Source organism: Embiotoca jacksoni, unplaced genomic scaffold (genome assembly GCF_022577435.1).
Source record: "Embiotoca jacksoni isolate LCO1_2020_lvr unplaced genomic scaffold, fEmbJac1.0.p SCAF_37, whole genome shotgun sequence".
In the NCBI taxonomy this organism is placed as follows: Eukaryota; Metazoa; Chordata; class Actinopteri; family Embiotocidae; genus Embiotoca; species Embiotoca jacksoni.
In genome coordinates, this window is record NW_027185389.1 from 1,088,329 (window position 1) to 1,116,203 (window position 27,875).

General features: G+C 43.9%; 2 protein-coding genes across 8 annotated transcripts in view; one reads left to right on the forward strand and one right to left on the reverse strand.

Moving 5' to 3' along the window:
• Positions 1 to 965: 965 nt before the first annotated feature.
• On the forward strand, positions 966 to 24,138 carry LOC138208317 (BICD family-like cargo adapter 1). Of its 6 annotated transcripts, none has more exons than XR_011179082.1 (12): positions 967 to 1,844; positions 3,079 to 3,294; positions 10,028 to 10,144; positions 11,419 to 11,430; positions 12,562 to 12,708; positions 12,875 to 13,054; positions 13,168 to 13,386; positions 14,107 to 14,250; positions 15,627 to 15,757; positions 16,680 to 16,800; positions 17,930 to 18,056; positions 19,184 to 19,196. XR_011179082.1 is itself a non-coding variant. In XM_069166128.1 (12 exons), exons 1-12 carry the CDS (start codon positions 1,452 to 1,454, stop codon positions 19,204 to 19,206), a joined length of 1,779 nt encoding a protein of 592 aa, XP_069022229.1. In that variant the 5' UTR covers positions 967 to 1,451; the 3' UTR covers positions 19,207 to 19,294. The 6 variants fall into 6 exon arrangements, 5 of the variants coding, with proteins under 5 accessions (XP_069022228.1, XP_069022227.1, XP_069022229.1 ...); XM_069166128.1 differs by having other exon boundaries at positions 17,981 to 18,056; positions 19,184 to 19,294; XM_069166127.1 differs by lacking the exon at positions 19,184 to 19,196 and having other exon boundaries at positions 966 to 1,844; positions 17,981 to 18,755.
• Positions 24,139 to 25,659: 1,521 nt separating this feature from the next.
• The window catches only part of rab35b (RAB35, member RAS oncogene family b), an 11,076-nt gene continuing 8,860 nt past the window's right edge, over positions 25,660 to 27,875 (reverse strand). For both annotated transcript variants that reach the window (XM_069166218.1, XM_069166217.1), the window contains one exon: positions 25,660 to 27,875. This exon is cut by the window's right edge and continues 504 nt beyond it. The gene's annotated coding sequence lies outside the window, so the exon portion shown is untranslated.

Genomic DNA, 27,875 nt, shown 5'->3' on the forward strand with positions numbered 1-27,875 from the left:
GCGATATTGTTCGTGTTCTCTTGAATTTACACGTGATCTCGAGTCCTTACCAAAAGAACCACAAGACAGAGGAAAGGAACAATTTAATCATTCCTGCATGAACAATAAACCTGCAGTTTCAGGCCCAAACATACCTAATTAATTAATTAATTTTGCATTAAAGGCTACATGGAGAAATTAAAGGAATGCAATGTGTGTAAATGCTTTATTTTCTGGAAAATAACTGATAATTACACTGAGTGACAACAAACGTTTCCTAGTTGTTGTTGTTTTTTTTTTGTTTTTTTTAATAGAAGTAATAACTTTTGTCTCTTACCAGGTTCTTCTTTATAATTTCATAGTAATCAGTGTTGGGAAGATAGCTTTTAAAATGTAATGGGTTCACACCAGTGTACTGTCAGTTATTACATTTGATTACTTTTTGAAAAATGTTTTTAACACCTCAAAATATAAACAAAAAACAAAAAACCAGCAGAATAAATTTTATCTATTACATATACATTTTACACCAAAAAGAATACATTCAAATGTGACCCCTTTGAAATCATCCTAAGTGTATTTAATACATATTTTTGTAACTGTAACTGATTACAACTACATTTATTTTGTAGTTTAATTCGCCTGCAGGTAACTATTTACATTAAATGTGCAAATTAATGTACATTTAATTACGTGTAACATCTGACTAATCCACCAACAGAAGTCTTAATATTTAAAACCAGGCACTTTTATCTCATTTGTTTTCAGGGGTTGGTCTTGCGTCACCATTTTCGTGCATCACTTAAAGCAACCGTCTGTTCCCGTTTTATATCTTCACGTGCTCGTTTTACTGGATGGCACAGATGTTGTGTGAGCAGCACCAAAATATGGCGCTATCATCTTCAGCCAATGGGCTGACCGTTTGTAACAGGTTTGAGCTCGGCGTCACTACCGTGGCGGGAACGCGCATGCAAGAACGGGAACGAGGCAAGAACGGAGGCGTCGGGACCGCGCACATCATGTTTTGGCTGGCAAGCGCCTCCGGTGTAACAGGCTGATCATTATGGGGGATCCAGGACCCCGAGACGGGACGGACCCTGACCGACCGACGGCCTCCAAGAGCTCATCGAGTCGGTTTATACCGGGGTAAAAAAAAACAAACAAAAAAAAAAACATTCAGCGCGTCCGGTGACAAACAGCCAGTCAGCGAGCTGCAGAGGAGGCGGCTCTTGCTGTGGATTCAATCAGAGCCGGAGCCGCGGCTTGCTGGGTTAACGAGGAGAGGACGTGAGGAAACTGGGAAGGCAGCACTTTACAGTCTTAGCTGGATCCAGCTCGGGATTGCGACGATAATGGATGAATTGTCGATTACCAGCCGGTCCGGTCAGCCCAAACCAATCGGAGCAGGGTGGGTTCATCCGGAGTGAAATCGGTCGCCTCCTATTTGTCGGCTTCTCCTCCGCCGGGCGGCGATGTCCGCTTTCTGCCTCGACTTGCAGACGTCTGCCGCCGTTTCAGCACCACTGGAGCTGGACAGCGACTGCATGGAGCCCCGGGCCGGCCCCGCCGCTCAGGAGCCCGGCGGCTTCCAGGGTCACCCGCTGCGGCACGCCGGCTCCGGAGGCCTCGGCATGGCCTTGGAGGAGGAACTGGCCATGCTCGCCGGGGAGCGGGGAGGCGAGGAGGAGCTGTCGGACCTAGAGGCGCCTGCGGTGGGGCACAACGCGGACTTGTTGTCGCTCTACCGCCAAAAGGAAAAGGACTTGGTTTTAGCTGCTAAACTCGGCAAAGCGTTGCTGGAAAGAAACCAAGACTTGACCAAGCAATACGAGAAAATGCACAAAGATCTCAACGAGAAATTAGAGGTAAACTAAGAAAAGAAATATCATGTGCTTTAGTTTTTAAATGCCCTGCCCAAGTTTCTTTCTGGTTTCTCCTCAAAATATCATAATCCGATGATCATGTTTGGGCCTGCGCGATGTAAACAAACTCGAGGGGATCACAACCAATGCTGGCTGTTCGAGCTGCCTACTGAACGTGCTGAAAGTTGATCAAAGTTGCACACAGAGTGACTTATTTCTCACACCGTGTTTACGGTGAAGGGTGGACAGCTGAGCTTTTTATTCTTGTTGTTTTTCAAAATGCTTCAACACAAGCCAACACGTGGCCTCAGAAAATTAAAAAAAAAAATAAACCACAAAGACTAATCCTGTGGCTGTTCAAGGCCTTTACTGTATCTACTGTACATCTGTTCCAGCCCGTTTGATCCATATTCATCCTCACGCTTGCAGCTCAGAGGAAATAAGCCGCCTCTTAATATCAAACACTCCTTATAACCGATGCTGCCAGCCGGGATCCTATTTAACTGTTTTTTTTTGTTTTTTTTTGTGGTCTTGTTATGATGGCTCTTTGATCCTTCTGTTTGTGAGGGCCATTCATCCAGAGATGAAAATAGTGGCCACGCAAATGCCAGCTGCTTCAGCCCTCGGACTTAACCACCACCTCAACAACAACAACAACAACAACAACAACAACAACCCCCCCCCCCCTCCTAGCTGAGCTCTGGCAGCCGCTGGTGGTGCAGTGCATCTGTCCACCCATTCATTCCTATCTAGGAAGCAGCCTATTATCTGAGCTGTCACTCCAGGAAGATCGGTTCGCTTCTAAAGATCACTGTTACGTCCTCACGGCGCACTAAACCGGTGGTTTAATTTTTAAGGCTGTCGTCAACGATCACTTTCTGGCACTTTTTATGTTTCTTTTTTTACTGCAACTTTAGTGTCTGCTTTATGATGAAAAATTATTGTTTTCTTGTTCATTTTAAAAGGTTTAAACAGTTATGCAATCAACTGTAAAATTAGAAATAAGTCTCATAAAGGTAATAAATAATGTAAAAAAAAATTGAGGAAGAGCAACCTGAGCCGTCACAAAACCTTTACCATCAATCCAACGAGTCTGTTGACGGACCGGCATCTTGGTGACACCCTTGATAGTTTCATTTGTAATTATGCTCAAAGCAACTGAATATGATTTTAATCACACCGACTCTCTCTCTCTCTCTCTCTCTCTCTCTCTCTATCTCCCTCCATGCGCACGCAGCACTTGGAGCAAGAGAAGCATGAGTTGCGGCGGCGTCTGGAGAGTCGAGAGGGGGAGTGGGAGGGCCGCGTGGCCGAGCTGGAGACGGACGTCCAGCAGCTGCAGGGAGAGCTGGAGCGCCACCAGGTCCAGCTGAGGGAGGCCGACAGGGACAAGACCAAGGCCATCAGCGAGCTCTCCGAACAGAACCACAGGCTGCTCGAGCAACTCACTAGGGTGAGGAGCGGCGTGGTGTGACCGTGTGACCGTGTGCGTGCTTGAGATGTTACTGCTTCGGGCCGGCCGAGGCCAATCTGCAAGGAAAATTTAATTAGTCATTGTGTCGCGTGGTCTTAATGCTGCTTTAAACGCCCTTCCACTGTAACAGAAACATATCTAAGGGAAATGCCAGTGTGTGTGTGTGTGTGTGTGTGTGTGTGTGTGTGTGTGTACAGTATGCATTTCTGCCTGGCCTGGCCTCGGGGCCACTCAGTCCAATTCCAGTTTGCCTGGCCGGGTTGACATAAAGTACTCAGCCAAGTGAGGATTCATCACCCCTCTGGGCCGATCCATCTCCGTTCAACCTGTCCCTCGCCAACTTCACCTGAATTCTGCTAACTCATCACTATAACAGCGGAGCTTCTGGGTGTTTTTTATATTGAATAATTTAGAACAATTGGACTGCACACTTATGCAATAGCACTCTGCATATTGACAGGTAATTTGAGTGCAGTTATTATGACTAGATCGGCTCTCAGGAGATAATCTGACGAAAACTTCAATTCAAATCAATTTTATTTTAATCATGTAGCGCCACATCACAACGCAGGTTATTTCGAGGGATTTAACACAGTAAAGTTCTTACAACAGAACTTTACAGCGTTATACAGAGGAACCCAACAATTCCCCCGTAAGCTAGGAGGAAAAAAAACTCCCTTTTAACAGGAAGAAACCTCCGACAGAGGGAAGGAAGGAAGGAAAAACTCCCTTTTAACAAGAAGAAACCTCCGACAGAGGGAAGGAAGGAAGGAAAAACTCCCTTTTAACAAGAAGAAACCTCCGACAGAAGGAAGGAAGGAAGGAAAAACTCCCCTTTAACAGGAAGAAACCTCCGACAGAAGGAAGGAAGGAAGGAAAAACTCCCTTTTAACAAGAAGAAACCTCCGACAGAAGGAAGGAAGGAAGGAAAAACTCCCTTTTAACAGGAAGAAACCTCCGACAGAAGGAAGGAAGGAAGGAAAAACTCCCTTTTAACAAGAAGAAACCTCCGACGGAAGGAAGGAAGGAAGGAAAAACTCCCTTTTAACAAGAAGAAACCTCCGACAGAAGGAAGGAAGGAAGGAAAAACTCCCTTTTAACAGGAAGAAACCTCCGACAGAAGGAAGGAAGGAAGGAAAAACTCCCTTTTAACAAGAAGAAACCTCCGACAGAAGGAAGGAAGGAAGGAAAAACTCCCTTTTAACAGGAAGAAACCTCCGACGGAAGGAAGGAAGGAAGGAAAAACTCCCTTTTAACAAGAAGAAACCTCCGACGGAAGGAAGGAAGGAAGGAAAAACTCCCTTTTAACAGGAAGAAACCTCCGACAGAAGGAAGGAAGGAAGGAAAAACTCCCTTTTAACAAGAAGAAACCTCCTACAGAAGCAGACAGAAGGCTGAAGGCTGAAAAGAAATTGACAGCAGGTGGACAGCGATAGAGCTGAGAGTGCTAACGCTCGTAGCTGCAGCCGATTAATCCTTTGTAAGGAGCTCAGCACAACACCTCAATCTGCTCAATCAACATCAAATCAATGACACGAAATCCAGACAGAGCGGCAACTTCAATCACGACCGCTCTGCGAACAAATATACCTTTTATAGATCAAATATAGCCAATAATATTGCTTTATTGAATGCGACAGTGTTCTTTATTGGGTTTTTTTTTGTGGCTTCGCTTTCCACTTCATCATAAACCGTGTGGCTGAGCAGCATCATCACTAACAGCTGTTACGTCAGAGGGATGAGCTTACTGTGTCGTGCTTTCTTGCATGTCAGGGCATAAAACACCTGTAGGACCAGTGGAGCAGCTGCAAACGGAGGCATCGCCTCACTGACTGATGTCTATGTAGTCTGGCAGCTGGTCCCATGTCAGGACACCCCCACCCCACCTCCACCGCAACCCCCACACCCCTACCTCAGGTTGCTCTGATAACCCAGTCAGCAGGGAGAGAATGCGATCTGCTGTCAGGCAGCCATACGCTCCTCAGGGAGGAGGAGGAGGAGGAGGAGGCGGCGGCTCTTTGTGGCTCTCTTCTTCATCTTCCATCAGATTTTAAAATCAGCCCTCCTTTGCCCCCGACAACGTCATCACATCGCCATCACGGACCCGTTCAGTCCCTGTGGGTTGCAAAAAAAAAAAAAAAAAAAAAAAAAGCAGGCACTTAGCATAATTAAACTGCATTTTAATTGAATTGAAACGCGGGTGTCGGGGATCTATACAGATACTCCCTGAAAGTGGTCTGTATTGTGCAGGGTGTGTGTGTGTGTGTGTGGGGGGGGGGGGGCAGCATATCTTGTGGCCTTTGTGACTCAGTGAAATTCACGAGAGCTAATTGACTGCATCGATCCAGATGTCATGATTCAGTGCGTTGGGCAGACTGAGGGAGACCTGCTGGGTAATAGAATAAATGAGGTCAGCCACAGTACACACACACACACACACACACACATACACACACACACACACACACACACACACACACACACACACACACGCACACACACACACACACACACACTCGTTTCTTTTTCTTTCTTTTTTTTTATTTCATTGGTGAAATAGTCGAATCTATTGAGGACCAGGCCGCTGATTGATGTCGTTGTTTACATTAACGCACAAACAACGAGGAGCAGATAAAAAAAAAAAAAAAAAAAGGTTTAACCGGTTTGTAGCACCGAAAGATTAGCTGTGTTTGATTAAAGAGGCCAAAATCTGACTTATTAGTAAACAAAAACACATTTTTAATTCATTAAAGATAAAAAAAAAAATCTATGAATATATCTTGAAATGAATAGAAAATAAAATCACAATGAAAGAATAATGAAACGACAGGACCAAAAAAAGAAGGACATTTTTTTACATAAATGCAGAGCTATAGACAATTAGAAATAAAATTGCTCAACGATACATTTTTTTTTTTTTTTTTCATGTTTAGCTACTCGATAATGTACTTATTTATTAAAAAGATTTAAACCATAGGTCTATTATAAAAAAAATGTTTTGAATCAGTTTGAACTTTTCCTTTATTTAGTTTATTTCAATATTTAATGATTTCCGCATTTTTATTTGTGTCTTCCTGGATAACATAAGTTAGTTTTTATCTCGGGTAAAGAACTTCCAGTTTTTTAAAGTAAACTTTTCAGCCAAAGATTAAGATAATAAAAAACAACTGAGGGGTCAGTTCCCTGACGGAGTCTTCTATTGGCTGCAGCGGGATGACCTTGAGGAGGCAGGGCACCTCACAGGAAGTGATGCAAGTCGCCGGGTAAAATACGGCGCTGAGGGGATTAGCTATAATCCACGCTAATAGTCTTGCCATATGCATTTAATCGGGAACCCGAGCGACTCCGATCCATACTCTACTTAATTAATAACAGCAGGTAACTCAGATATTTGGTAAAGAAGATAAAAAACTAAACAAAACAAAAAAAACATCTCCAGCTCTGTTGTAACGTCTTATCCTGGGCCGACACAAATAACCCCCCTGTGGTGATTCTTCTGTTGGCTTACTGTGTGTGTGTGTGTGTTCCAATAGCGGGGGATAAAACTATACATCCTACTCAATACGGTCGGAGAAAATAGGTTCCCATCGATCCGGGAGGTGTGCGAGTGTCATGACAGCCAATCTCCTCGGGCCTAATCCGATCAGAGCCGACCAGCAGAAGGAAGGGGACCTTTTCTGTAATTACATTACCGCACATGCTGGAGAGAAGAAAAAGGGCTGAGGTTTGCACCGACTCCTGCAGCAAGTGTGCACATGGCTTTTTATTGGTCATTTCCACCTCCCCTCGAACCTGTAGGATAAACACTTCATCAAACGCTGGCAGCCGCCTGCAGTGACTCATTCGAGTTGTTTATCCGAGGCTGTAATTCGACCATTTTTTTTTTTTTGGCCTGTCGTTTACGCTGATTTAACAAACCAGTGTAAAGTGAATATTTTTCAATGACTAAAGCAGGAAAGATCTGGCATCCTATGTTTTGTGTGTGTGTGTGTGTGTGTGTGTGTGTGTGTGTCTGTGTGTGTGTGTGTGTGTGTGTGTGTGTGTGTGTGTGTGTGGCCTTAAAAGGTAAACATTAGACTCCGTTTCACTCCTCCGTTGAACACATAAAACGTCTGCTTCCCATCAGCCCGAGGTGTTTGCTCTCGCACTGACACCTTGCAGGATTTTGTTACGCAACCGTTTGAACTGTGTGTGTGTGTGTGTGTGTGTGTGTGTGTGTGTGTGTGTGTGTGTGTGTGTAAGAGGGGGGGAGGGACTAGACGAGGCAGAGCGCTCTCGGTGTGAAAAGTGACTAAGGAAAATACCAGAAGCACGCCACTTTCTCCGCGGTTGCTATGACAACGGAGTGACATGAAAACGAAGAAAAAAAAAGTCCATGTGTCGTTACCATGGGGATGGGCTTTTTCAAAGCGCCACAAGGAAACGGAGAGTCTGGCGGCGGCCGGGTCGCGCAACTGACGACCCACAATGCACCTCTCTCTCTCTCTCTCTCTCTCTCTCTCTCTCTCTCTCTCAGCCTGCAACAGGAAGGGATGTGGAGTTTTTGACCCTCCTCCTCCTCCTCCCCCTCCTCCTCCCCCTCCTCGTCCTCCTCCTCCTGGAAAGTAAATGTACAGGACTTGCTGTAATGTCAGAGTAAAGAGACTTTAAAGAACCACGTCCCTCTGCTCAGCCCTACTTTTGATGCCCTGGATTCAGGCCGCAGAGGTCTGATTTTTTTTTTATTCAGTTTGTCCTCTCGTGCCGATGATGCCTGATCTGGGATCCGAGGACTTTTACGTCGCAGATTAAGCCACTATCAACAAGCCCGCGGTCGAAATCTGTGTTTTTTTTCAGACACGGTTTTCAGCCCGTCAGCTGGTCGGGGGGCCGGTGGGTCAGATGTCACGTTTGCCTCGGTGACCCGCCGTGAACCGCACATCTGTTCACAAACACAAAAACACACATCTGGCCACTCACACTGAAGTTGCAGGCGTGAGCTCATCGTGATACGAAACAGTGACTTCAGGCCAGAAAAAGAAATGGCAAATAATTCTGAGAATTTGCTCAACGTTGGGTTTCACATCTGCTCCTCTCCTGGAGGGTTGGGTAATTTTAGGTTGTTTTTAATATATCTAGCGAGTACGTGTCACTTCCTTTCATAGTCTTCTTAATGTTTTCTAGGTTACAGCACAGTAGTGATAACGGACAGCAACTAGCCTCCTCTGCTTTTCCTCTGACGGTTCTTGTTTACATGCGGCAGAAATAATCCTTTAATTGTTGCTTTTCCAGACTATATTTTATATTTACGCTCTAGAAGCTCACACGTTCCTCCCGTGTGAGAAACGATCAGCGCTTCCACTCCAAGTTAAAAGTCAAATCCCCTGATTTTCACTGACTGTAAAGCTGAAAACTCCCTGACCTATAATGAACAGGAAAACAGAGCTGCCGTTTTGCTGAGCAGACAAGAAACAGACACATTATTTGTATCGCCATCAGCCTGCAAACTCACAGGCGTTTTCAGGGCGAGAGGTTTCTCCGATTAACCGTACTGCATAATTATGATCACACACACAAGGTGCGTAAAAAAAACAACCCTCAGCCTCCCATATTTGATAAATCTAGATTTCGCTTTTTTCTGTCGTCTATTTTTATTCTTTGAAGTCATCATTTTGTGGTCGAAAACTCTTGAAATTGACATTTTCCTGCATGTTTGCTTTGCTAAGCAGCAACAAGAAAAAGGCGTCATATCTTTACTGAAGTGTTGGCCACTTGTTGAGGAACGGAAAAGGGGATAAAACCACTCAGTGGGAAACACGTGAGTGTTACAGCATTATACAGAGGAACCCAACAATTCAACAAAAAACGTCGTCCCCCCCCCCCCTAGACGACGACACGCTGCTACATGCAGACAGACGTGAGCTGAAGTGGACTTAATGCAGCCACACACAACCAGCTGTTGAGCCCGCTCAAGATTTACAAAAAAAAAAAAAAAAAAAAAAAAAAGCTGCAGCGGCGCCACCTAGAGGCTGAAATTCATATCGACGACTTTCACTCGGCGATTGAAAAACAAATCAGAAGAAAATCAGGATAATTTGAAGTCAAATTAATGTGGTTTTTTTTTTTGGGGGGGGGGGGGCCGTATTTATTAAGTAAGAATCGAGCGCTTTTTTAGGAATTTGCTGTTGCCATGGCGACGATGCTGATGCGAACGGCAGCTTCCCGACTGCAGCTTTGCGCTAATGGTGCTCCGTGCGGCCTGATCCCACCTGTTCAATAAGCTCCGGTGAGTCCGCTGCCTCGTCAAACACGCCGAGCAGATCGATTCTTTTATGAGGCTTTTTACCCGAAAGGTAAAAAAAAAAAAAAATGCTTTCATTTTTTTTTTTTGTTTGGAGGATCAGAGCTTATCAAAGGCCCCATTTAACAGGAGCAGACTGTGCAGGGCTGATTTACACCGTCTCAGTGTCAGCTGTGTTTTTCACGTGCGTTATGTTTGCTATCAGACGCCAGATGAGTCACCGCTCGGAGGGCAGCAGACGAAAAGATGTGATCTTTCCAATTTAACGTATCGGGATGATGAAACACTTTTTAATAATGCACGGCGAAAAGAAACGCAGCAATTAAAAAAATGGAGAACTTCACCGATTTCTTTCGACGGAGACATTTCTTTTTCAAAGTAAAAGCGGATTAAATGAATGTTCCTGTTCTTGTGTGTCTCTCCTGTGTCCAGGCTGCAGAGGTGGAGAGGCAGCTGTCCACTCAGGTCCATTCGTTACGGGACGACTTCAGGGAGAAGAGCATGTCTACGAGCCAGCACATGACACGACTAGAGACTCTACAGGCTGAGGTCAGAGCCACCCCCCCCCCCCTCCTGTACCACACATCTTTTTTTATTTTACGCTTTTAAGTACAGTTGTACAATTTTTAAGAGTGCACGCAGCTTTGAGAGATCTCCTACTAAAAAAGATCAACATAAATCCGAAGACAGAAAAGCTCAGGTGATCTGAAAGAAGAAAAAAACAAAAACAAAACGTGTTCGTCCTCCTACAAGTGAAAAGTTTGATTTATTTTCAATAAAACGCAGCGCTGCTTGATTCAGGAACACGGAGGACCGTGGCTGGTGTTACTTCGTCTTATATGACCGGGAGGTTCTGGGAACTTTTGCTAGAAAAACTTTAGCGAGATCAGAGGGGACCAAATTCTGTCCAATGAAAGGCCAAAAAAAATAGATATTTATGTTATCCATCCATCCATTATCTATATCCGCTTTATCCTGAACAGGGTCGGGGGAAGGGGGCGGAGCCTATCCCAGCTCACTTTTGGGGCGAAGGCGGGGTACACCCCGGACTGGTCGTCAGTCCATCACGGGGGATATTTGTTATATTAAATTCAAATGTATTATAATTTACGGAAAACTATCATTATAAATCTAAATGAACATTTTACCAATAATACAAAAATAAATTTAAAAAAAGTCTCACCTTTTTGTTGTTTTGTTTTGTCCGAGTTCGATTCTCCCTCCGGCAGGACGAACGAGGATGTCTCTGAAGGAGACTCGTCACAGATGTACCGCATCAGCGTTTACGTTGCGCGGCCGATATACAAAAAAAAAAAAAACAACTTGTTTTACCGAAACATAATGCAGGAAAAAGATGCCTGGGAGTGAATTAGAAAAAAATGTCTACCTGGTTCAATATAGTTCACTGTAATTATTAAATTCAGTGTGCTGATGTCAGCGTGGACAATAAACTGTAAAATATATTACCTATCTTTGTCATGAAGGTCAAAGGTGTTTAATGGTCACATTTGAGGGACCGTTGTAAAAACGTCTGAAAGAATATTAACTAATATATCAAATTTTCTCTTTTCATTGGCCCTAAAAAAAAAAAAAAAAAAAAATAACAAAGAAACGGTATGAGTCGGGTTCTGCTTTAAAGGGCCGGGTGCGTTGTTCTCATTATTTGATAAGTGAAAAAAGTCGTACGTTAGTGTTCACATTTCACTCTCCGGTCCTAAAACACGTCCGTGGGAGTTCTCTCAAACTGGATCTTTTCTTCTTCTGCTGTGATCTTAATCTTTACGTCTCTCCTCACCCATCCCTTCCTTCTCGGTTCGGAGCAGCAAGGGCTAGAAGTGAGTGCTCCCCTCCACCTCCCACCCCCCCACCCCCACCCCCACCCACACCCTCACCCTCACGCCGTCTATCGGCCGGGCCTGCACGCTGCATGTGACGTCTTGTAAACAAACAGAAACAAGGATTGCACCATTTTCATCTCCCGTCACCTCACATGACCTCGTTTTAGGATTTCTTTTTTCCACAACGACCTTAATATCGAACGGAATAAAAGCCAAAGAAGGGAATTCGTTCCGTCACATCCCGAATGCGATCCCCGCCGGAGAGAAAACACCCAGACTGCAGAGCCTGCGCTATAATTGGGAGAAAAGGCTCCTGCTCTATATTTAGCCGAGGTACTGCAACGTCTGGGTGCTCCCACTTCTCAAACGCTTTGGCTTTTTTTTTTTTTTTTTTTTTTGTCTCCCTCTCTCTCTCGATGACATGTGCTGATGACTAACGGCTTTTCGGCCTATTTGTGTGACATATACATATATATATATATATATATATATATATTTATGTATGCCAACATGGGTGAAGTAGATTTTATTCTGGTATGGTGATGAAAACAACTGATTTCACGCTCCTGCGCTGTGAAGTAGGTTACCAGATGTAGGTCAGGAGCAGTGAGAGGGATAGGAAAGAAAAAACAAAAAAATTAACCGATGTTTGTTGAATGGGGGGGTTGGGAGGGGAAGCTGCACCATCAGGGATGGGATGGGGGGGAGGGGGGGGGGGGAACAACCCAACAGGAACATGTTGTGTTGCAGCGGCTCCGGCCTTCTCCTGAAGGCCGTCACACAGCCGCTATCAGGCTTTTAAGTATCACCCAAAACATTCCTGGAGATGAGGGTGGCAGCGAAACTCCTCCGTCCCTGCTAGGCAACAAACATTCTTCAGGCCAGTGGGAGTGCTTTTTTTAAAAAAAAATTTTAATCTTGTGTAAGAGCCCACAGCGTGCCTCCCAGTGAGAAACAAAAGATTGGAGCCTTTTAATCAGGTCCATACAGCTGCATCATCCGGTTGTTGTTGTTGTTGTGTTGTTTTTTTTTTTTTTTTTTTTTGCCTGCCGTCGACCGGGAAATCTAAATCGGGCTTTCTGGGACTTAACGCTGATTTTTTTTTTTTTTTTTTTTGGAACACGTTAGATTAAGATGCTGTCGGAGAGGAAGATGGAGCTGGAGCGCCGGGTGCACGTCATGCTGGAGGAGAACCAGCTGCTGCAGAACACGGTGGACGACCTGCGGGAGAGGACGCTGGTGCTGGAGAAGCAGAGTCACGAGAAGGACCTTCAGGTACGGGGCACGCGGCCGATCCCAGCTCTGAAGCCGTGTTTGGTGGACATCGGCTCGGCCTCTCAGACCTCGGAAAAAGTTCTTTGATTATTATTTTTATTTTTATTTTTTTTTTAGCAGCGTTGAGAGTCCCCCGGTTTTCAACTCGCTCTCTCTTGCGTCCCAGTTGCGGCAGAACCAGCTGGAGCTCCAGGAGGTGCAGGTGTCCCACCGGCATCTGACCGCCAGGTTGGAGGAGCTGACGGAGGAGAACAGCCTCCACACGTTCACCCCGCATCCGTCCAGCCTGCTGTGCGAGATCGAGCAGAGCATGGAGCAGGAGGAGCAGGAGCAGGAGAGGGAGCAGGTACGGGACGTCCGCGGACCCGGAAAGGAATTGATTTAATCACCCGAAGGCGAGTCGGTCGGTCACTGACGTGTAAACTTGCGTCTGTATTTTTGTTTTTTGTTTTTCTTCAGCTGCGTCTCCAGCTGTGGGAGGCGTACTGCGAAGTCCGCTCGCTCTGCTCTCACCTGCGGGGGAACGACGTCACCGACTCGGCGCTGTCCACCGACTCCTCCATGGACGAGTCCTCGGAGACGTCCTCCGCCAAGGATGTGCCTACCGGGAGCCTCCACACCGGCCTGCTGGAGCTGCGGAGGCTCACGCAGAATCTGCTGGACGGCAACGAGTCCACGGTGAGTCCACGGTAACTAACGGCAACGCGGGACAAAAAGCTGGGAGGGAGTTCTTGTGATTTAAGAGAAGAACAAAGTGCTCAGCGTTTATTATAGCGGAAGAAGAAGAGCAGGCACCCGCTTATTTGAGTTTCTTTTTAAGAAAGAAACAGGAAATGATAAAGCGGGGGGGGGGGGGGCCCTCTGTTTCTGTTTCTAAGCTTGTTGTAATGAAATGGAGAGTTATTCTGTGTTAGTGGGCTTTTCTCGGTTCGACCACTTATTTCCAAGCGTTCCCTGCAGTTAATCCAAAATGATTATAATAGAGACACGGTGACCTTAATCACGGAGTTGAAGCAGCATCTGATCTGAGGTCAGACTGGACCCGAGCTGCCCTCCTGCAGCCGCCTGAACCCTCAAGATTAAAACCAAGTGGGACAGACAGACAGACGGGAGTCGGCCACTTGTCTCTGGACACTTTGCGTGACGTTTAAGTCGGACGAAAAGACAAGCTTGTTTACCTCGTGGGTCGCACGTGTTTCCTTCCAGGGACCTTTGTTTACCTGATCCTCTCCAGGAAACACCTCAGTTTGACGGGACGGAGCCTCCGGGGGACGAAATCTGAGCGACCGCGGCGCCGTCTGCTGTCAGTGAAAGCGTGTTTGTTGAAGTGGTTTGTTGTGTTTGTTGAAGTGGTTTGTTGTGTTTGTTGAAGTGGTTTGTTGTGTTGGTGTTGAAAAGGGCTCGAGGCGCAGCGACGAGGAGGCTCTGGAGGAGCAGGTGAGGAAGCTGGGAGACGAGCTGAGGGAAGTCAGGGAGCTGTACGACGCCGAGCAGGACAAGACGCGCAGTGGGGAGGGGGAGCTGCTGCAGCTACACAACCAGGTAACACACAACTACACAACCATGGTAACACACAGGTACACAACCAGGTAACACACAGGTACACAACCAAGGTAACACACAGCTACACAACCAAGGTAACACACAGGTACACAACCAGGTAACACACAGGTACACAACCAAGGTAACACACAGGTACACAACCAAGGTAACACACAGCTACACAACCAAGGTAACACACAGGTACACAACCAGGTAACACACAGGTACACAACCAGGTAACACACAACTACACAACCAAGGTAACACACAGCTACACAACCAAGGTAACACACAGGTACACAACCAGGTAACACACAGGTACACAACCAAGGTAACACACAGGTACACAACCAAGGTAACACACAGCTACACAACCAAGGTAACACACAGGTACACAACCAGGTAACACACAGGTACACAACCAGGTAACACACAACTACACAACCAAGGTAACACACAGCTACACAACCAAGGTAACACACAGGTACACAACCAGGTAACACACAGGTACACAACCAGGTAACACACAGCTACACAACCAGGTAACACACAGGTACACAACCAGGTAACACACAGCTACACAACCAGGTAACACACAGGTACACAACCAGGTAACACACAGCTACACAACCAGGTAACACACAGCTACACAACCAAGGTAACACACAACTACACAACCAAGGTAACACACAGCTACACAACCAAGGTAACACACAGGTACACAACCAGGTAACACACAGGTACACAACCAGGTAACACACAGCTACACAACCAGGTAACACACAGCTACACATAAAATGAATGTCAGACGAAGGGAAAAATCGCATGCTGTTGAATTTAAGCCGATGTGCTACAAAATATGTGAAGAGCATCAGGTCGTTATTGTTCACGTGGAAGAAGCTTACTCAGCAGGTTCGGGTGGAGCTCAGCTATGTGAATAAACGTTACCGAACACGAGTAGCTCTCGGGCACTTACATTTTGTCCAAGTAGCTCTCGGATGAAAGAACAAAAGGCTGGGAGATGCCCGATTTCAGGAGACGCTCGCGTCTCGGAGTAACATTTCTACGACCCGCTGCGGGTCCATTCGGTCCCGTTGCCATGGCGAGTTGGGCGCATTTTATCTGCAATGTAGGACATCGCTTCAACCCCGTTTCCTCTCTGCCAGGACGGCTCAGTCTCTCCTGTGGTTTTGAAATGCCATCTTTCATAGTTTTACCCAAAACAAGGCCGGCGCGCACACACACACACACACACACACACACACACACACACACACACACACACACACACACACACGTCGCTTCATCTTCCCTTCAACTGGGTCGACTCCCCCCCCCCTCCCTCCCCCCCGCTCCCTTTTTTGTGTGACCTGCAGATGGCGCTGCTCTCCGTGGAGATGTGCTCGCTTCGAGAGGACAACGAGCGAATAAGGACGATGGCCGAAGTGCGAGAACCCAGCGAGCAGCTCCAGAGCGCGATCCGAGACCGAGACGACGCCATCGCCAAGTAGGGTCACGCCACCGACGGCGATAATAATAACCCAGTTCGATCTGTCGATAAAAACGCAGGTTTTCCGTAATAAATAAACGAGTCATATACCGTATAAAGGACTAATTCCGCCCTATAACGAAGTAAACCAATAATAATAAGTTGGCTCGGTTATTTGCTGACATTATTGAATACGGTGACTTTAAAGAAGGTCAAATAGGAGTCAGACGATCACGCGGGTCTTAAAACAAACCCTCGGATTAGTCCAACTTTTCGAAAAAAAAATGGGGGTGAAAAGTAAAATTACAACCCAAACTTTGGAGAAAAACAAGAAGCTCTTCAGTTTACAGAACGGTTTCGATCTCCTGAATTTACTGTTTGCACACAAACTTTTTTCTTAAACTCACTTGTTTTTTTGTTTTTTTTACCAAAGTGATTTTTCCACAAAGATTTTAGCCGTTTGCAACCTTCCTGTCTTTTATAAATATATTGCCATGTTCATTCAATTCAAGCCTCAAAAACTAGTTGATTCTGTTTTTTTTTTAATTATTTTTTTTAAGTTGACGTTTTCACTCGTTGCAGGAAAAATACAAGTGAAAGAAAGTTTGTTAACGCCGGCTCGACGACCTCGTGTGTCGACGGGACGGTGGAACGAGGCTCATCTGAATGGAACGCAGGCGTTGTTTTATCTTATCACTGACACTCGTGCTTTTCCTGCTATGAAACACCACAGATAAAAAAAAAAAAAAAAAAAAAAAAAAAACGTCTCCTCTATAAATTTGCTGCTTATCGGTTCCAGCACACGAGACGATTAAAACGAGGACGGATGTAAGCACCTCGTGGCTGTGGCTTCGTACAGGCACGAGAGTGGTATTGACATTTTTTGAGTTTTCTATTCTGGCCTCTGACGTTGAGTTTCTCCGTCCGCGTGTCATTGCAGGAAGAAAGCGGTGGAAATGGAGCTGGCTAAATGTAAAATAGACATCATGTCTCTGAACAGCCAGCTGCTGGACGCCATCCAGCAGAAGCTCAACCTGTCGCAGCAGCTGGAGGCTTGGCAGGTGGGTTCAAAGTGTACAAGCGACGTAATGGTTCCTTTTTTCTTTTTTTAACGTGTTTTGTAAACGGCTGCTGACAAAGTTTGTCACGTAAATATGGACGTTATGTAAATGAGGTCTGAGTGAATTGTGGAAAGCCGACTATTTAAAAAAAAAAAAACATATTTAAGAATGAAATGACACTAACTGCTGGAACAGTTTTTCCCGCTGTCCCCCCCCCCCCCCCCCCCCCCCAGTAACTTGCGTTTGGTGTCATTTTTAACTTAAAAGCTGCTAACAGAAACTCTGCAAACTATCTAAACCAGTGGTTCTCAACTGGTGGGTTGTGGCCCTGAAAGTTGTCCGTAGATGTGCGAATGAGAATTTTTTTTTTTTTATTAAATTTGGACTTCAAAACTTTTATTTTGAAGTCAACAGAATTTCTGCTGCTGGCCTTTTATTTTGAAGGGACGTACATTTCTTATGACACAGCTGTGAATGCAGTAGCTGTTTGCCTGCCAGCGTTGTTACGGCAACGATGACCAAAACCTAACAGTCACCGTAGCAGCTGGATCTAATTTGTGCATTTGTGAACAATCTCGGATTCAAGAAGTATTTTTTTTTAATTTCATACAATTTAATTTAGATTCCTGAAACTTGATGACCGTACGCTTTTCAAATAAGTTTAAACTGATGACGTCCCTATAATTCAAAATAAATCTACCTTGTCATTTTTGGGGGGTTTTAAGCCCCCGGCTGCAATTATCTTGCACTTTTTTGTTTGTTTGTTGATTTAATGTTTTTTTTTTTAAGCCGCGCGTGAAAGTTATTGTGTATTAGTGCGCTATTTTGTTTTAGTTTTTTTTGCGACATAAATTTGTGTCGCAACTTAAATGACCAATAAAAATTGCGGGTCCTGAAACGAGACCGGTTGAGAACCGCTGCACTAAAAAAAAAAAAAAACATTCAATTAACTGCTGAGGGTGTGTGACAGTGTCTTGTTTGTGATGTGAAAGGACACTGTGTGTGTGTGTGTGTGTGTGTGTGTGTGCGCGTGTGTGTGTGTGTGTGTGTGTGTGTGTGCGTGCGCGTGTCTCCCCTCCCTCGTCCGTAACAAGCAGCTCTTTCCTCTCTCTTCTCCTCCCGCCCACAGTTTGCCTCCTCAGGGCTCTTTACTGTTTGGCTCTTGTGGTTTCTGATCTAGTGGCCTTTCTCAGCTTCCGTACCACCCTTTCACCCCCGTGGTACCCCCCTCCCCCAAACCCCCTCTTGCCTTAGAGGTGAGCCCGAGCCGTGCCGTTTTCACCCCGACTAAGCCATGCCGAGCCATTCCATGCCACGGTTAAACTTTACTCAGGAGAAAAAAAAAAAAAAGAAGAAGAAAAAAAAAACGCCCATCTCAGCTTTTTTTCTTGTTTTGAAACCATAAACCAGCACTGAGAACCATCGAACACCTCCAACCCTCCTCTTCATGCACACTTTATTCTGTTGTTGTTGTTGTTTTTTAAGGGGGGGGGGACTCATCCACTGGTCAGCTTACCTGCTGAGAGACGAGTAAATTTTTTATTTTTATTTTGGATGTCACCGAAATTCAACAAACATAAAATACTGTTGTTGTTGTTTTTTATTTTAATTTGACATCACAATAAGTGTCCAACTTTATTCAGCAGGATGTCAGAGCCCTCTGGTGGCTCAACAACTACTGACAACAAACGCGGCAAACGTATTTCATCTTTTAAATCAAAGTATTTGGTGAAAGTTAGAAACAGAACTTCCTGCTTTCGAACAGTAAAGCTCGAATTAACGAGACGTGACGGCAGCTCTCATCTTTACTCGTTTTTTTTAATCACTAAATAATTTTACCTGCTCAGGACTCAAAAAAAATTATAGAATCAGAGAGGGAAAAAAAATACATATTGGCTCACAACAAAATATGCCACGAATAGATATGGCTTATTTTACCTTAAAAAAAAAAAAAAGTTGGGAATCATGATTTTTTTTTTTTGATTTGTTTTCAGCTTTCACCATCAAAGAGGTTTGGTTCTGCGGTCTCTTCTTATATAACGTATATTATGGTAATTCAGAGCAGTAGGTGATTTCTAAAGTCATATTTAAGGCTGGAGTACCAACCACACAAAGCGCCGGCAAAAAAAAAAAGCATCCGAACTGGGCTGCATGTCATTTATGATTGATTTATTGATATTGAATCAATCATTGTAATCAATATCGAACAAGGTAACTCGATCAGTGGGTCCAACCCTCCCCCCCCCCCCCCCCGCCCCCCCCGCGACTCACATCCCATCCCTCCTCTCTTGTTGTGACATTTCCACTACCTGCCGTTTCGCTCATTCTCTCCCCAACACCCCCCCCCCCCCCCCCAACCAACCCCCGTCTTCTTGGCTTCCAGGACGATATGCACAGAGTGATTGACCAGCAGCTGATGGACAAGCACCAGGACGAGTGGCGCTCTACCTCCCTGTCGGGGCCGAGGGCCCACGGGGGCCAGTCCTCGAGGCGAGCTCACCGCATCGCCGACCGGGACAAGAGACTTTTCTCTTTTTTCAAAAAGAACTGAGCCCGACCGGAACCGGACCGGACGCCCTCCGCTCCCCTCCCCCTCCCCCGCGCACAGCAGACAGACAAGAGAGACAGACGAGGGTGACGGAGGGTGTGACATCACAGCACAGGGGGGTAAACAACGCAGCCAAAGACGGGCAGTGGCGCACACTGAGGTTTGTGGGGCGGGGCGGGGCGGGGTGGGGGGGGTGTCATTTTGCACTTTATCTGTCCCATTACTCTTCTCCTTGCTGATTTAACTGGTGACTACTGACCACGAGCGAAGTTATACGAGCAGGTACCCCGCCCCCCCCCCCCAGAGGCTTTTGGCTTCAACCTCCCCCCCCCCCCCCCCCCTCCCCCCTTCCCTCTCATAGAAAGCTATCGGTCTTAAGAAAGCATGAACAGGGTCACAAAGTTTACCTCCAAAGAGGAAGGTTTCCTTGCAGTGCCTACAACCGTCTCTACTATCCCACTGCCAACCGTGTAGAGAAGGCAACACTATGTACAAACTCCTCCTACTGTATGCATCTCTAGTTTATCAGGCCAAGGAGTGCGGGGAGAGACAGGGACGCGGCAGGATCACGATAATAGACGGACAGGAGGGGGGGGGGGGACGGGACGGACGACCGTCCTCCGGGTTTACGGAGCAGCGATGCTGCAGTCCACCCGTGTGATCTCTCAGTTTATTCACTTGTTCAGAGGAACACAGCGTCACGTGTCAGGACCGTAGCGTATGCAAATCATATAAAAGAAAAAGTTTATTTACTTGTTAACATTGTCACGTGCCTGACATTTATTTTTTCCGTCAGACACTTAAGCACATTTTTTTTATTTTTTTTTTTAATTGCCGAGTCATACAGCGTCCCACAAACTTAGGTAAATATAATGGCAGATTGTAGACATACTCCTTGTACATAATTATAATAATGTATTACAGTGAGAGAGTATTGTATGGTGAGACACAATTTCACAAGACGAAATTGTTTTTTTCCCCTCGATATAAAGGGTAATATTAAAAATCTCTCAGTGTTATCAAATTAAGTTATGAAAGATTCGGATAGCCAAGACTGTCCTGAAAAAAACAAGATCAAGCCTGAGTGGTTTGCCCCAATAATGACCGAGTTATGAGCTTCAAATTGGAGGAGTGGGAAATAGCCGAAATTTCCTATAAATTCGGGGACGTGTATTTGACGCGTGAAAGCTGCATTAATCAATATATATTTTTTTATAAATTGTGGGTCAAATAACTATGTTTGATGTGAATGGGATTGCTTATAGTTAAACCTAAAGAGAATTATCACCCGACTCTGCAGCTCTTCTTGAGCCCTGTGGAGCGTTTTAGCCTTTTTAAGCAAGTTGTTTTGGATGCGACTTTACTGTGAATATTTTCCTTAAAAAATGTGTTTTGGGCCAGAAATACGACCTTAAATTACTGCTAATGTTGTAATGCTGCGCCTGCTGGATGTATGAACATGAACCTGTAACGCTAACAACATTAAAAAAAAGTCTCTTAATTAATTTACAGCTAATTCCAAAAAATAAACAATTAGTGCAGCTTTTTAAAAAAAAATTCAACAAAGTAGCAGAAGCATCTTTGAGCCGAACAAAGGCTGGATCCTACATTTCCCATAATGCAACAGACACTATTTTCACATATTTCACAACCCAGGTTGCTGCAGTTTTTGTTATAAATTTTTAGTTTCCTAGCCCACGTTTCGATAACCCCGACGATGTCATCGGGGTTACAGTATATTGAATTATATTATATTATAGTATATTATATTAATACATAATAAAATAAAGATTAATCTTGAGCAGGAGAAAAAGAATCCTTAAACAAAGTGAATGTAATAAAAACAAAAAAAGCACTTTTCCGTTGTGTTGTGAACTCTGACATCTGAATAAACCGTCGGGGGGCTGCAGTCGTTGACGCCATCTGTCCAGGTGGTATTATTTTTCTACTGTTTGCGTTAAATATATTGAACATATTTATCACATTTTTTTGAAGATTAAAAGGCACCGTCCAACATCGTCCCCCCCCCCCCCCATGATGTCAATCATCCTAGTTGACCAAAAGTTTAAAAAAAAAAAAACTAAAAAAAAAAACGTTTACATCCGCTTGAGATGGAGGCGGGACCACCGTGGGACGCTCGTCGACTCACGAATGACCACGTCAAGAGTTCATATCGTTTAAAAAGGCGCGTGAAGTGTGCAGAAGCAAACACGTGACTTCCTTCCGCAGCAGGTCGACAAAAAAAAAGGTCTACCTCCATTCTCATTGCTTCGGTACTTCAAGGTCACTTTGATTTCTCAGCTGTCGGGCTTCCATTTTGGGCAACATATCTGTGACTCCATCGGTAAAAACAACGATAACAACAACAACAACAACAACAACAACAAAAGCGGTACGTGTTGACCTGAAATCTCCGAGCGTGAATGACTTTTCCCGGTGTGGCGCGCCGGTGCGTCTCGTTTGTCTTTCTGTGTTTTGAACGTCACGTCTAATGCAGCTGTGCAAACCTATGCAGATGTCTTCGTGTCATCTCAGCTGGTTGTTGGGAAGGATCAACCCAAAGAATGATTTTTACAAAAAAAAAAATTATTAAAAAAAAGTCGAATAGGTTTGGATTAAACTGATATATTTATAAGAAAAAAAATGCATACCTTTTGAATGAAAATCTTTTTGTAGAAAGAAATATTCCTGTATGATGTTATTTGTAGGTTGTTTTTTTCCCCCCATTATCACTTGTGTGTATTTTGTTTTTTTTCCATGCAGTGGAGCTGGTGAGAGATATTCCCGAGTACTACTAATACCCATTCAAATTATTCACCAATTTAATGCGCAGTTTCCTGAAAAAAAAAAACAACCTAAGAAGCCAAATGAATGTCAGTTAAAATGTTGGTGCCAGATCGGATCACCCGGAGGGGCCCACAGTGATTGGTTGTTCACCTGTCAATCAACTAGTCCTTAACCCCATCCCTACTACAACATGACAACCAATCGGAGGCAGGGCGTCCCTCCCACTGATCCAATCTATCACCACCTGTCAGGTATCACTACAGGAGTGTCCCATAAATAAATAGATTGGTCCGGTTGACAGTTCATGACACCACTTTCTGATGAGTCACCCTTTTGTAAATGGTTTATAAAATGGAATTAAATAGCTTGATTGCAGGTTAATTTGTTTACTAATGCTTATGTGGATTAGTTATAAGCCGTTAATTAGAACATCATTTTGGGGCGGCCAAGCTGCGGAAAATCTCCCTGCAGCGGCTGCTGAGTCATCGGTAAAGTCATTAAAAGAACAGTTCAACGTATTCTGACTGAAGATCAGGTCTCACTCTCATATCTGCGCGTTTAAACCAGCAGCCCGGTTCGCTTGGCTTCGCAAAAGAGTGGAAACGGGGAGCGAACAGATCCGACAGCTCCAACATCTGCCCACCAGCATCTTCAAATCTCACCTCGGTGTTGTCTCTTTGTTTCTTTAACAGTCAAACTGACGGCTTCTGGAGCTGTTTATTCCCAGTTTTCAGTGTTGGTGCTGAGCAAAGCTGACTGGCAGCTGCTGGTAGCCTCGTATCTATCACACGGACATGAGAGTGGGATGAGAAAGTCACTAAATATATTTAGTAAAATGTTGAACGAAATAAATGGTATTAAACAGGGTGGATTCACTTTTTTAATGAGCTAAAAACAGAAGTTAGTAAGTCATCTGTGATTATCAATGTTAATAACACAATAAGTTTTGGAGTTATTGCAACAGATGAAGACTATTTGTGTTACTGAACTTAAAAAAACAACAGCCTGAGAGATTTTGGAAACGCCAAATATGTTTGTATTATTTTTCTATTGCACTTTTATTTAACCAGGAAGTCATCACGCATATTTTTCATAATAAATGTCCTTGAAAAAAAAAATATTCATAGAGAACCAAGATAAGACGGGTATAACTCCAAAAACAGGCCACAAAATCAGATGTGTTTTCTTCCCAAAATCAACTTAAAATGGCAAATTAAATTGACCTAACGACAGCTGACATATCAGAACTCGTAAAGTAGTCACAATAAACAAAACTACTTTATACCACCAGCAGCCAGAAGACAAGAGTCCAGTCTCTGCAGCGGTGGCTTGAATTCACAAAGAGCCAAGCTGATGCTTTATTAACCATTAATAGAGCGATTTAAAAGCTCTGCATAAAAGGGTCTCTTCTTAGAAAGTTCTTTGCCTGCTCTGTCTGAAAGGACGTGATCTGAAACTCTGACAGAAAGACAGGGACACTTTTATTTCTGCCGCCGGGTGGATTGAAAAAAAATAAAATAAAAAGGCACTCCTGTCAGAACCAGACTTTTTTTTAAAATTTCTGTCACATATTCTGGTTCTGTCAACACTTATATCCAAAACTGCTGGTTTATGTTTTTTTTTTGTTTTTTTTTCTTGCATTGTTTCTCTGACGCTGTAACTGATTCATTTTCCAAGTGAAAGCTTTTTTTAATTTTTTTTTTTTTTTAAACATTGTCTTTTTGTGGTAAACATCCCGATGCTGCCGCCGTGGCTCGAGTGTGTGTGTGTGTGTGTGTGTGTGTGTGTGTGTGTCTGTTGCTCGTCTCTTCTTCTTTTTTTTTTAATTCAGCGCTTTCGTTGGGCTCATTGTGCTCCGTGCGAGCGCTTCCATTCACCAGACAAACACTGTTTCACTTCACACACAAAAAAAATGCTTCAAACTATTCAAAATATTTACCATGCAATTTTTCTTAGGATTTTTTTGTTTGTTTTTTTTGTACGAATAAATACTTTGAAATTTGCTCGTCTCTCCCCTGACTGGCTTTCTTTTTCTATCTACGTTCAAATCTACGTTCCCCAGAGTTTAATGCTTTCCCCCCCCCAATTTAAATGGAAATCAAATCGAACCTTTTGATACGGTCAGAAATACTTGGGAAAATAGTTAGGCTTTAATAAAACCGACGACGTGATTCGACATGGAACGTATTGTGGTAAAAAACTAAACTGTGCTCAGCTGAATAAAGACAAAAAAAAAAATGTCTTTAAAAGAGGTCATTACTTCAGTGTTAATACTCACCTTAACAGGAGAATGTCGCGTGAACAGGCGCTCTGAAGCTGCAGCTGTCGCTCATCGGCCTTCACTGTTAGCTCAAAACACCTGAGCCCGCCTTTCCGGGTCCATTTTTACCCGCGTAAACGGACCGACGTAACGCGGTCGTAAAGCGGAACGTAATGTCGTAAAAAAAACAAAAAAAAAAACAACAACAAACAGTTGCTTTCTAGTCTGGACAGAAACGTGTGACCTCGTTCTCCATGAGGTATTTGGCCGGAACAGTCTTGACTGTTTATAAAAGGTCGAAGTAGATATTTTATCCAAAAAAAATAAATGTACTGCTTTTTATTGTGGGATTTATGCTGTATTAGTGAATAATTTGGGACCTTTTTATGGCTTCTACAAATCAACATCTATAAATATTAAAATGAAAATGCTTTCTGGTATATGGAGCGTGGCTTTTAGAAAAGCATTTACAAGGAAATGTCTTAAGCCAACAGCCCGATTCAAAGTAGTTGGCATGATATCATTTATGAATTTTCAAACAATCAAAACAGTCGCTTTCTCCTTGAAGTTTTAGGAAAATACATTTGAGGCAATTTGGGAGAAGTTAAAAATGCATCCACCCCAAAATTACATATTTATTTAAGCATATAAATATAAATGTATTTATTATTCTCTCAATTGGAAAAAAAAAAAATTTCTAATTACACTGTAAAAAGTTGAAAAGATGCAGTACTGTGTGAATTTGAAGATGGCTCTAAAAAGTTTGAAGTATTATGTGAATACAAATGAAGAGAATATGTTTGACCAAATATTTCAAGCCTTTCAAACAGCCCATGATTAAATATTAAATACTTCCACATGTGGTCAAAGCACAATAGGAAAGTCAAAAATTTTAATCTAAAAAGTGTTTGTTGTTAATTGCCATTTTTCCACTGCAGAAAGTAAATTTTTTTTGTAAAATGAACAGTGGAACCAAACAGTAAAGATTTGACAATTTGCTGTGAGAAGTCTGTTTCACTTAAGTAAATATAACAAAAAGAAATATTCAAATGCTACCCAGCAGTACCGACAATGTAAAACCACCATATTACTAATAATTTGTAGAAAATGTTTCGTTTATTTGCTCCGCTTTAACTGCGATTGTGTTTTTTTTTTTTTTTTAAACCTGTCGCCGCTTACGGTTAAAAAAAGTGAACATGATCATAAATCAAACCCGAAACCAAAGTCAGACGGAGCTTTCCCAAAAGACCAGTTGCACACTTCCTCTCATATAATTTTTATTCACAGAAAAAGCCACAAATAAAAAGACACAGGTTTTCAAAATGAAAGTTTGGGCCGAGCCTCAAATCACTTGACGGAATGAGATCGGTCATTATGCGTCAAATATTTATTACTTTAAAACGTTTATTACTGATTAAATTCATGTAGGGAAAAAAAAAAAATGAATAGTACATCTTTTTTTTTTTTTCTCCAGTGTACAGCAAACCACAGCTGACGAGTGTGTTGTTTTCAATCGTAGCACACACATGGGGGAGGGAGGGAGGGGGGGGAGGAGGGGGGCATGTTCAACACATGCACAGTTTTCGGGGTGTGTGTGCTAATTCTGTGTGTATGTTCTATATTGAATATAAACACACAAATATATTTATATATACATACACGTAATGAAGAGAAATCATAAGAGTGTGAGATTTGATGCCGTTTTCTCGCCCTCCCTCCTCCCCCACCCCACTCCTACCCCCCCTTCCTTCCCCCCCCCCCGAGGTTTCAAGGATCAGGATTCAAGGATCCCAAAAATCGGGAGTCTCTGCGCTGAAGGATGAAAAAGTTGTCCAGCAGAAACACCAACAGCTCTCTCTCTCTCTCCTTCCATTTATTACTCTCCCAATTCAAAAAATAAAAAAAAAATAAAGGAAAAAAAATAATAATAATTTCAGTAATAGTCATTGTACGGCTGCTTCGGCCTTTTGAGACAAACACGCCGGGAGATCCAGTGCTTGCAGTTCATCCCCGTTTTTTCTGTTCTTAAATTCCCCCCCTCCCTCTTCCCCTTTTCCCTCCCAACAAGTCTTCTGCCACGCTCTCATCACCGATGACACAAAAAAAAACAAACAACAACAACAACCCCAAAAACATAAGACGTTCAACTTTTTGTTAAGAATATTCTGCAAGATGAGAAGATTGACACGCACCCTTCAAAACGAGGCGTTTACATGCTCGGGAAACAGAACACGAGAAGCCGGATCCGGAGGGAGAGCTTCACCTCGACGGGCCGAGGTGAGTGTTGTCGCTGCCAGAGGTGATGATATGTGGCTGTTTGAGGGGAGGGGAGGGGGTGATGGGGGGGGGGGGGGGGCGCCTCCTGAGGACTCGACAGGGTCCCCTTCAGACCCCGATTCACTTAACCTGGAGGGGGGGGCGGGGCCACTACGGCAACAGTCCAGTGAGAGGCGCCGTTGAGCTCCTGGTGATGTTGTGTTTTTGTTTTAATATTGGCAGTATTGTTTTGTTTATAAAAAATAATAATAATAATAATAATAATAACAATAAAAAATAACGAAGATGGGATGGAGGTTTAAAAAGCAAACTCTGAAAGCAAAGTAAGACTGCAGTGAACTTGTCGGAGAGGTTCGGAGCTGGACGTCCCGGAGAGGCCCCCGAGAGTGGATTCAACGGCCCCCGCTGCACTTTAAAAGTAAAAATACAAAAAAATGGAAAAAAAAAAATCAAATCAATTATCGTTGGCTCAGCAGTACTGGGAGTTGGAAAGGGAGAGGAGATGAGAGAGAGGAGCGGGGAAGCTTGGCAAAGTATAGACGAAGAAAACAATAGAACAACAGTAACATGAGAAGTTCACCAGTTCTGTCCATCGGATGAGTTGGCTAAAAAAAAGGTTGTCTACCCAATCACCATCACCATCATCATCATCATCACCATCATCACCGTCATCATCCTCCTCCTCCGTGTGATTTTTTTTTTTTTTTTTTTTCCTTTCTCTCCCAGCCATCAAATCAAATGAAACAAAACCGAGCAGTTCATGATCGGTGTCTGAAATGTTGAAAACTGTGGCGAGGCGGCGTGATCTCCGCTTTTACCCAAGACAAAAAAACAAAAAACAAAAAAACCTCCAAAAATATTTGTAAAAAAATACAAAGAAACAGATAACCCCCCCCCCAAAAAAAAAAGAGAAAAGAAAAAGAGTCGAGCCCTCCTTCTTCTCAGGCGCAGAGTCTCCCACCATCGACTCCGAATGTCCCATGTGCAGTGGAATGAGAAGGAGAGATGAGATACCGATGAGAAGAAATAAGAAGGGGGTGGCGGCGGGATGGGAGGGGGGTAGCGGGGCGGGGAGGGGGGAGAGGGAGGGGGGTTATGTAGATATAAATCTCGAGCATTGTGGCGGTCGCTTGTCAGCTCGCAGATCCTTTTTCGCACAAAAAAAAAAAAAAAAAAAAAAAAAAAAGTAGGACCTCAGGTCAA

What these genes read in the sequence shown, in the direction of transcription:
- LOC138208317 (XM_069166125.1), top strand. Translation starts at nt 1,452, where the DNA reads ATGTCCGCTTTCTGCCTCGACTTGCAGACGTCTGCCGCCGTTTCAGCA. An exon ending in GTCACGAGAAGGACCTTCAG is followed by an intron (nt 12,709 to 12,874) that starts GTACGGGGCACG and finishes CTTGCGTCCCAG; the next exon opens with TTGCGGCAGAACCAGCTGGA. An exon ending in AGGAGCAGGAGAGGGAGCAG is followed by an intron (nt 13,055 to 13,167) that starts GTACGGGACGTC and finishes GTTTTTCTTCAG; the next exon opens with CTGCGTCTCCAGCTGTGGGA.